At 43.2% G+C, this 10,801-nt stretch overlaps 1 protein-coding gene across 3 annotated transcripts in view; it reads right to left on the reverse strand.

Annotated features, from left to right (window-relative positions):
• The window catches only part of LOC121524856 (netrin-G2), a 144,735-nt gene extending 134,669 nt beyond the window's left edge, over positions 1-10,066 (reverse strand). For 2 of the 3 annotated variants that reach the window (XM_041810389.1, XM_041810387.1), the window contains exons 1-2: positions 9,689-9,793; positions 7,898-8,639 (exon numbers count right to left, since the gene is read on the reverse strand). In XM_041810389.1, the coding sequence (XP_041666323.1) occupies positions 7,898-8,116 (219 nt within the window). In that variant the 5' untranslated portion in view covers positions 8,117-8,639; positions 9,689-9,793. The other variant, XM_041810388.1, reaches the window with a different exon arrangement.
• Positions 10,067-10,801: the final 735 nt, after the last annotated feature.

A 10,801-nucleotide genomic window follows, 5' to 3' on the forward strand; every position in this document is an offset into this window, starting at 1 on the left:
TTTTGAAGGATTCTTTACTATTGGGAAGTAGTGCTAATGGTCTATGCTCTCTGAGTGCTTTTCTAGTTCTTAATTGGTTTGTTTAACTGGATGTCAGTGATAAGGTACATAAGACATCTGGGATTGATTGCTTTTGTCTCCACCCACAAAGCTTGTATAAACTTTCCTACAAGTTTAATACCAATAAAAGTGTTCATTATTAGTATTATTATTGTTATTATTTCCCACTTTTCAGGGTTTATCCATGATGAGAAAGGGCTAACTTATGATCGATTACTTTTATCTGCACAGACAAATCCTCTTGAACCTTCATAAAAGTTTTATGAAAGTTGTAATGCTATAAAAGTGATTATTCTGCCTTTATTCAAAATGGGAGACGACTTGATCCATGACATGATAATGGCTTGAGCTGTGGTCGATTGCTTCTAGGGCTGAAGGATTTTGGAAAATAATCTAATTGCGTTTTTTTCCCCCCAGTATTGCAGTGGTGATTTGATATGTGATAATTCCTTAACTTCCTTTTATTTCTAAACAAGGGCTGAACAATTCTTTAAAAGTGTATAATCCTTATGATTTTGACTCGTATTGCAAACTGGATATGAATTGTTGCATTGAAGGGTTTTTGTCATTCTTATATTTGATAAGAAAAAAAGTACAAAAATGAAGAAGACAGGATTTTTTCTAGACTATTCTAAAATAAATGGCACCTGAATGATTGCATGATATGTCATCTCTGCTGCAAAAACAAGCTTAAAACAGGTGTTTTGGCACAAATTTTCAGTCAAAGAAATATTACACCTTATGCGATCTGAAAATTGCCGCAGGCCATATTGGCAAAGTCTAGTATTAACTTTAAAGGTGGCAAAGTGTAAATTATTCCTTAACAAGGTTTCAAGTTAATTATAAGGAGTTAATCTGAGATTGATTGTTTCTGCCTCCACCCACAAAACCTACACAAACCTGCATACTGGCTCTTAAGAAGGGACACAAATGTGATCATATCCACCAGGGCAACAGGATCCCTTTTTAATCTGCTGTCCAGCCAAAGTTTCAAAGACAGCTTCCGCTCTGCATATGGCCTCTCCTCTGCTAACAGGCGCGAGTCCTGAGATCCTGATTGGTGAGACGCGGCGGTTCGTTAAGTTCACCTTAGGCTGTCTAAGCCCCCGCAGCCAATCCCTCTTAGTATCACCTCTGCGAGGGATAAATCTCACTTATAACTACCCTAGCGTTCTGCCAACACATCTAAACACACTCTGATCACTTTCAACTGTGTCCTGTTGGGGAAGCAAGCCATGCCATTACATCACCGCACCCTCCCCCACTTTTCAGTTCAGTCACTCTTCCTCTCTCTTCGTTAATTATGCCCTGCGCTGTCAAACCTGCTCCTGCTGCGTCCAAATTCACCTCCAAGCGTGTATTATTAGAACGCCGGCCACCTGGGCTGGCTTGCCACCCCAGGGAAGTGCATCAGGGATGGCCCACTGCTGGATGTAGGTGGCCCTTTTGCACGGCCTCGATGCCCCACTGCTGCGCGGGGCACGCCGGCCGAGGCCCTGGCAGCTCTACACTGAGTAGGGAGGCTGAAGCATGGCCATAGGCCCAGTCTGGGAAGCACTGATCCACGCTACCAGCTGCCATCTTCCTCCCCTTCCTGCATGCTCCCCTTCCGCTGCTGCGCGGCTTCTCTCTCTTCTCATGTCTATTTTTAGAGCTGGCTGATTTCTACCTTCTAAAACGGGCAAATGTGTTTCTGAAACAGAAAGGTGTCGTATTGTTTTTGTTTTTCTTAGACATACGACCGTGCATGCTCGGCCGGCTTGTGCACACTGTACATTCCTGCATTTGCATGCGCCCGCTCTCTGTTCCCGGCCTCAAGGGAGACTTAGTGATTGAAGGTTTCGGTTCAAAAACCAAAAAGCGAAATAACAAACAACGGGCGCGATGAGACCTCTTTTTCTTTTTTTTTTTAGTGCTGCGTTTTTTTATATCGACACTGTGTGTACTACTGTGGAACTGTGGTGTGATTTCATCTTTCTGCTTAGCTAAGCTTGGATCTTCCTCACCTCTCCCTCATCATTAGCTCTTCCCCCCCTCTCTGCAACGCGCCACCTCGCCCTCCCTCTCAAACCTCCTTACTCCATCATCCTCAACCGCGAGCGAACGCTCTAGAGTAGCTATCATACGGGAGGAAAACTACAAAGAAACTAGTGAAGCTCCCAACGCAGTGCTAGTGACAGTAGCATCTTTGTCAAAGTGCTGGAAGCCCGTCATGTCGATGGAAGCCAACATGCTGGCCTGTTTGGATGAGGAGAAAGGATGCTGCATTCCCAGAAAACAAGAGAGATAAATAGAGTGGAAAAAAACACATCCCTGTGGAGATAGAGGCACCAAAAACTACAGTAAAGCAAAGCAAGCAAGGAAAGCTACAGTACATCAAAAAAAGAACCCAAAAAGTGAATTCATAGTTTTATGAAAGCGTGGCAGCACTCTTAGGGTGAAGGGAATGGGGGGAAATTATTTGCATCTTCCGCAGTATGTCTCAAGTCTTATTAAGGATGAGCAGCTCTCTGCACTGGGTGATGCAGCCTCCTTTTTTTTTCCTCCTCCCGGTGCCCTGACTTTCCCTCAACTTGTGGGATTGCTGAATGAGTGAATGTAAATGTACACCAATTAGATAAGAAACTGGCTTTCCTGTAAAGCTGCCAAATCCGGAGGGACCTGGAGGAAGAGGGAAAAAAATGCCTGAAAATAAATGATCTGTATACCAATAACCCTCAGCTAATAGGGAGTTTGTGGGTGAAAAGAAAGAATGGGAGTAATGGGCTTGAGTCCCCTTGAAGCTGAGTGATCTGGAACTCCAAGTGTAGGGCTCTCTCTTAGATAAATGCATGCATATGGTTTAAAGCACCAGAAATAGACAAAAACCATTCAGAGAGTTATTAAATTACAGTATAAAAACATCTCTGGCCTCTCATTAGGGCCTGAGCACCGACCTTGTTGGTAAGGACACTATTGCATCTGTAGGTGTTATTTTTTCTGTTGGAAGAGCCGCTGATTTGGCGGCTCAGAAATGTACCCAAATTTACAGAAAATGTTCCCCAAGAGCAAATTTAGGTGTTTTGGTGGTATCATGAATCCGTCAAGCAGTGAGACAGGAGGCTGGGAAGGAGCTATGTGTATGAAAACTGGTACACATATGTATCATGATTAGATGAAAAGTAAAGTCTTTGGCACCATCTTCCAAAATGAACAGGAAGTGAACTGCAGACAGCTAAGTGTCAATTTCGGCATTTCTGGGCGATTGCCAATTTTCATATTTTAACGAACTACGCCTAGGGCTTTTAGCTGATTGACTCCAGAATTTTTTTGCTCATACTCGACAATCTGGAGATCTAAAGGTGTGCGAACTGTGAGTTCTCACCATAGGACCAGGCTGTGACTGGAACCCAAACCTCAACTACATTTTTTTTTACATTTTTTGCCATGAAATTACTCCAATAATGCCATATAACTTTTTAATGATTAAGTCAATCATCATCAAACTTGACAAGGATGATCACACATTGATCCTGAATACATTCATACATCCATATCATTACTTTTTTACAGTGCCCCCTTCTGGTAATCAAACATTTCCACCTCTGATTTCTTTAATTTTCCTTGTAAATATTCAGCTCCTGCAAACCCTTCAGCGGAGGCTTATGATTTTTGGTGTGCATATGGGTCATCATCAGACCTACAAAAAAGCCTCATGGACCCATGCCCAAATCCCAACAGGAAGTCCACCAACTTCATCTCAATTTCACATTAAGGCAATAGACTTTAACCTATTACAACTTTAGTATACAACATTCTGTGATCTTCTGCTCTTTCTTGCAAGACAACAGTATCACACTAAACACGCTCACATGCAAGCATCCCATCATCGCACCCCTTACTGGCAACAGGAGGTGACACAAATGGGGAATATCTACATTCCTCTTATTGTGCTGAAGCTATTGAGCTCTGATTTTGAAAGACAGTACTCAATAATTGGCCACAACACAGACAGGTTACATATGCTGGGGTGCGAGGGCCCTTCAGTGCTGCTTGCAGCCCTAGCTATGTATGAATTTGACTCCATCATCCCTTATCCCTTAAGTAAACTTTCATCTCCCAGCTCTCTCACCCTCTAAATCCCTAGATCTTGCACACCATGGGGGTGCCTCGTTCATTCCCAGCAGCTGCAGATGACCTGAGAAGAACCGCAACTTTCCACTAAAAAGACCCCGTCTGACTTAAAAGTGCTGACTAAGACCGGACTCCTTCCTGTCCCGCCCTCTCCAAACCTCACTTTCTTTCTTCCTTTCTTTCTCCTTCTGCACTCTGGATCCTTTGGATGGAGCGACGCTGGCCAACCCTTGTAAGGAAGCCCATTAAGAAGCCCATCAATATTTCATCATTGCTCACTCAGAAACATAGTTATAGAAGTTTCCAGGCCGGGGCCATTAGGGGGCAGACGTCAATACGTTATGGCAGCAAGCATCTCTCTTCACTTCACCCTCCCTTCGCCGTGTCCGTCTCCCATCTCAAGAGAAGACATCGGAGAGGCTTTCTGAAGACGACGGCGGTTTCCGCTACCTCTGCATTAAACAAATCATTAACCATTAGGTACCCGAGGAGGTCCATATCCTCTCCTGCTCCCCTGCTCCCTGTCAAACGACCCTATTTGCTGTTAAGTGAGAGGAAGGGGGGGGTGACACATCTTCGGTCACACAGAAACAAACTAATTAACAGAAGGACATGATGTAGACCGCCTGCCTCTGCAAACACTCGGTGTGAGGTTTTGACTCATGGTTGTTGAGACAGGTCTGACACCTCCAGCCGGCCAAACTAAGCGAGCGGACACTCGATCATCAAGAGGACGAACTTGCTGTCTCACAGTGAGTCAAATCTTATGAGTCAAACATAAAAAACTTTCCAGTGAAGAGGCGAAGGAGGAAGCTTAATTGCGTCCCTCGTAGGATTACAATGATTTTATAACCCTTGTTTCAAATTATTACACTTACATTAGCCGGGATGGGAACAAGCCTGCAGGCCAAAGCGTTGTTAAATATTGCTGTGGAAGACATTTTAACGAGTTCTTCCCCCCTCAGCTCACCCTTCAGTGTCCTTGGAAGTAAAAAAAAAAGGTCCTGCTATGCATTTTACCAGAGGAAATCAAACCAGATCCCGCGCTGCCAAGTCCATACTAATGTAAACAACACCTCCAGAGCTCTCAGAGGGAGGTCGAGCTTTGCCAAGTCATCGCACTTATGTCATCCCTTTTAGATCCCTATAGCTTTAATAGTGTGAATCCTGCTCTGACTTTAGTTCGACCTTTTTTACTCAGTCTATCTGAAGCTTAATTGCATGTTTGGCGAGTAAAAAGCTAAATTCACCGGTCTGTTTTGACCTTAAAAGATCATAGAAATATGGATGAGGATCTAAACTTAAAGCCGTTACAACATGTGTGAACATCAGTGCTTTTTAAAACAGATAAACCGCAAGACAAGTGTGCATTTTTCATTCTGGATTGCTTAATTTTGCTCTCTAAACATTATATCACCTGCAGATCAGTTATTCTGGGATCTGTAAAGCAGCCTAAAGATAATAGTTTGGGATCTACTGTTTCTGTCTGTGCCGTCTACACAGCTTTAAAAAGGTGCTTATTTTACATCAGTGCGGTTCTTTATTGTTAAATGGGAGTCAAGCTGATTCTTGATCAGAAAAGTGGCTTAATCTGATTTGACTGCTCCTGTCTTCACCTACAAAACCTTGAAAAACCCCCATACTATCTTTAAGTGTGGCAAAAGTGTCCTTGTTTAAATTTTTCTTTAGTTTTATTTAACTGGATGTGAAATTGATCACACAGGAATGGAGTTAATCTGAGATTGATTGCTTCTGTCTTCACCCACAAAGCCAAAATAAACCCGCATAGCAGCTCTAACTTAATTTTCCATTGTTGCATTGTTCTTAATTGGTTAATTTAATTGGGAGTCATAGTCGAAAGGAAGTTCAGTCTGGGATTGATTGCTTCTGTCTCCACCAAAAAAAAAAAAAGTATGAAAACATTCCTACAAGCTTAATAACACCAAAGGCGTTCCTTTTTTCCTTTTATCCCTCCTTTCATTAATCTGTGATGAAAAACAGTTTACCTCAGATCGACTGCTTTTGTCTGCACAGACAAAACCACTTGAACTTCAATGCAAGTTTTAACAAAGTTAAAATGCAGACAAGTTGATCTGGGACATGATAATGGATTGATCTGAGATTGATTGCTTCTGTCTTCTGTGGCTAAATAGTTAATCTTCCATTGTCCAGTTGTTCTTAATTGGTTTATTTAATTGGATGTCATAGTCAGAGGGAAGTTGAGTCAGTCTGGGATTGATTGCTTTAGTCTCCATCCAAATAACTTGTGTTAACCTTCCTACAATTTTAAAACACCAAAAGTGTTTCCTTTAATTTAGATTTCCATCTTTTTATTGGGGAGTTTATCCATTATAAAGAATGGCTTAATTAAGATCGACTGCTTTTGTCTGCACAGACGAAACCACTGAAAATTCCATACAAATTAAATAAAGTTAAAATGCTACAACAGTGCTTATTCTACCACATTTATATTTATGATTTAGAGACGACTTGATCTGTGATATGCCAGTGGCTCTATCTGAGATCGTTTGCTTCTGTCCTCACCCACTTAACCTACAAAAGCCAACATACAAGTTCTTAATGTGAGGAAAAAGTTAATTTTCCATTGTTGCCTTGTTCTTAATTGGTTTATTTAATTGGATGACATAGTTAGAAGGGAGTTCAGTCAGTCTGAGATTGATTGCTTCGGTCTCCAGCCAAAAAAAAAACTTTGGTAAACCCTCCTGACAGTGTCACAATTTTTTTTTTTTTTTTTAATTTCTCCTTTTAATTTAGGCATTTATCCATGATAAGAAATGGCTCAATCAAGATCGACTGCTTTTGTCTGGAAAGACGAAACCCCTACACAAATTTCAGCAAGGCTAAAATGCTACAAGAGTGTTTATTCTACCCTATTTATGTGCTGTGCTATTTAAAATGGGAAACGACTTGATCTGTGACATGCCAATGGCTCTATCTGAGGTCGATTGCTTCTGTCTTACTATCTTTACAGGTGGCAAAAGTGTAAATTATTCTTGTTTATATTTTTCTGTTTTATTTACACCAGTGTGGAGTTGATCATTAGAGAACTGAGTTAATCCGAGATCGATTGCTTCTGTCTCCACCCACTTAACCTACAAAAACCAACATATAAGTTCTTAATGTGAGGAAATAGTTAATTTTCCATTGTTGTGTTGTTCTTAATTGATTTGTTTAATTGGATGACATAGTTAGAAGGAAGTTGCATCAGCATGGGCTTGATTGCTTTGGTCTCCACCCAAAAAAACCTGGGTAAACCCTCCTGACATTTAAACTAAAATTTAGCCGTTTATCCATGATAAGAAATGGCTCAATCAAGATCGACTGCTTTTGTCTGCAATGATAAAACCCCTGGAACATCCACACAAATTTTAACAAGGCTTAAATGCTACAAAAGTGTTTATTCTACCGTATTTATGTGCTGTGCTATTTAAAATAGGAAACAACTTGATCTGTAACGTGATCTGAGGTCGATTGCTCCTGTCTTCACCCACAAAATCGCAGTAGTTGGTTGCTGGTAACTGCTTGCTGCTAAAACGTCCTCTGGTTATTTTAAAAGCTAACACGTCACCATCTGAGTTAGAGAGTGACTTTTATACTTCTTCAAACATTTTTAAAGTTTGTCTTTACTCAGCCTGCGTCCATGCATTCTAAAGTTAGAAATAGAAGTTTAAAAGGTGCCAAACGAGACCGGACATGGACTCACCAGCGTGCAGAACCTCTCAGGCGGGTTCCCACATGTGATCCCAGGCGGATCCACCTTGATCCGCATATAGTCTTTCATGGACATGGCTTTGGGCTGGCACGCGTAATGCTCCCACATCGAGCCCTCATCCGTGCTCACCAGGGACTTGCACAGTTCGTACTGGCCCAGCGTGGAGGCCAAGCAGTGCAGCAGCAGCAGAAACACGGCCTGGAGGAGCATGGCAGGCTGGTGGTGGTGGAGGAGGGGGGTTGGTGGGGTGTTTGGATCGGGGATCGGAGCTCAACGGAGAAGTGAAGCGCATGGAGCGGTGATCATGAGGAAACGGTGGGCATCCTCACCGCCATACTGCTGCATATAACCGGCACAGTTCTCCTCCAGGGTTGTGGATGACAGGGAGGGACGCTATCGACAACTTTCCTCTCAGTGTCTCTTCACAAATATCGACGGGCCCCGCAGCGCCGAGAGTGGGACACTTTCTTGTTTTGACGGCTGACTTCCTGAGGAGGATGAGCGATGGATGGGTAGACGGATAATGTTACAGAGATGGATCTGTGCATACACTTTAACCATAGTGTTGCTGGGAGTTGGGCGGGTGGCGTTAACGCGCATCCATGCTCATAGAGGCTGTGCGCCCTGCGGGGAAACGGTGCAGCCGGCTGGGGAGGATGAAGAAAAAGGAGGCTGCTGCGTCTTCAGGTACATCCATTGGACGTTCTGCGCCGGCCGTGCTCCTCTGATTGTCCTAGGGTTGAAATGAGGACAAAAGTGGAGTTAGTGCCACATGCTTAATCTCAGAGTAAACGAATACTGGATGTGCTGCATGAGCTCAGTTTGAGATGAAATCCATCCAGCTTGCTGTTGCTCTTTTGCATGAATAAAAGTTTAATGCAAGTCTTTGAAATATACATGTGGATGAGAGGGGTGCGTTCTTATTTTGTAGGATAATTAACTCCCCAATTATTCCGTGGTAATTGGCGGTAATTTAGCTTGGAGAGTGGTGAAAACATCCCATTCGTCTTAAGACTATATGAGGGGAGTGTTTGGCACAGAGAGCTGTCAAGTTTTGGTGGAAATTTGCAGCTTTATTTGTCATAAAGTTGCGCGTAAAAACGCACTAAAAGAGGAGATAACCTTGTGCGTAAAAACACGTGCTCTTGCCGGGTGCGTGCAGGAGTTGTAATCGCTTTTATGGCTTCAAATGCAGGAGCTTTAGATGTGTTTTTATAAGTGCACTGCAAGAAAAGCAACCTTAGACACATATGTAAAAGCAGTGAGTGGATATTTACTCCGGATGTGTGCGTAAAAGGAGATAATTTGCGCAAAAAGTAACTTATTTCCATTATTTCCCTTAAAAATGCCTCACGTGCTTGGAGGGCTATCAAGTATAGACTTAGTAGATATTTCCAGCATGCTGTCAGTGATTGCACATCTAACTTTAAACACAACAGTTTGCATGTATTTAACCATAATTCCATTTAAAAGTGAATCCATGATAAATGCATCCACACTGACACTTTTTGCAGTGTGCCCTCATTGATCATAATCCGGCAGTCATCCCGCACTGACAGAAGCCAGGTCCTTTGCACAGCCTGTCCCAACACAACAACCCTGCAGACTTAGTTCAGCTGTCAAGTGAAGTCGCCAAAGCGATTTCTCGGCAGCTGACAGCGTCGTAGGGGTGTGTCATCTCCAACAGTATGCACCCAAAAGGCGCAGAATCTGTCCTAATGTGCGTCTCTTGTATGTTTATGAATAAGTGCTCGTGTCTAGAATGGTGTAAATAAAGCTCACCGCTCTGCTTATCCCGCACAGGTCCGGATAAATGTGCACAACTCGCACCAGCTCCTCGGTGCAGACTTCAAACAGCAAAAACGCACCGTGTTGAGGCTGGATCAGATAAAGCACTTACTTCTAACGTGCATCCGAGAGACAGGTCAGCACTTTGTGTGCTCGGATCCCCCTCCTCCTCCTCCTCCTCTTCCTCCGATCGTCCACTGTAGCACTCGCTCCCCGCCGCGGTCCTCACTGTATACTCCGCGTTATCCTCCGGCCGGGCTCCTCGCTGTTTGTGTTTTTGTCTTCTTCTTCTTCTGCCGGATACTTTTTTTTTTTTATATCACCGCGGACGGCTGCGCACGCGAGATCCGTGTCCTAGATCTGGGAAACGACTGGGGGAAAAAGAGGAGTGAAATCCAGCGTCAAGGAGTATCAAAAGTATAAAATATTGACTTTGAGGAAAGGCTTGTGCCCGCCCTTCTTCCCCCCCTCTCCTCCGCCTCCTCCTCTTCCCACTTTACAAGCTCGGGTTTACCCGGGATGCTCAAGGGCAGAGAGAAAGAGAGAGAAAAAGAGGCTTTATGGAAAATATCACCCTCCCTCCTCTCTCTCTCTCTCTCTGGCTCCCTCCCTCTCTCCCTCCCTCCCTCTCTCTCTCTCTCTCTCTCTCTCCCTCTCTCTCTCCCTCTCTCTCTCTCTCTCTCTCGGTTAATGCCCAGGCTAAATCCTTTTACCATCACTTTCAATCACTATCTGAGCTTTTATCTGCTCCGGCCCTGCCGTCTGAACCGGGGCGGTGAAACTTCCCCTCTCCAGCTCCGGCTCCAAACTCTCTCCTCTGGGGTCCAGGCTGCACCCTGTCCGCTCTGAAGCTGCAGGATGGGGGGAAAGGGACACAAGTGTTACTGTTCCAACTGTACCACGGTCATTCATCTGTCCACTGATGTCACATAGATGGATAAATAAATAAATAAATACAATCAATCAATCAATCAATACATAGATAAATAAATAGATATAAAAATAAATATCTACATCAGTCAATCAATCAATAAATATATGAATAAATATATAAATGAATAAATACATAAATAAATACATAAATAAATACATAAATAAATACAACAA

This window comes from Cheilinus undulatus, linkage group 17 (genome assembly GCF_018320785.1).
Source record: "Cheilinus undulatus linkage group 17, ASM1832078v1, whole genome shotgun sequence".
NCBI classification, from domain to species: Eukaryota; Metazoa; Chordata; class Actinopteri; order Labriformes; family Labridae; genus Cheilinus; species Cheilinus undulatus.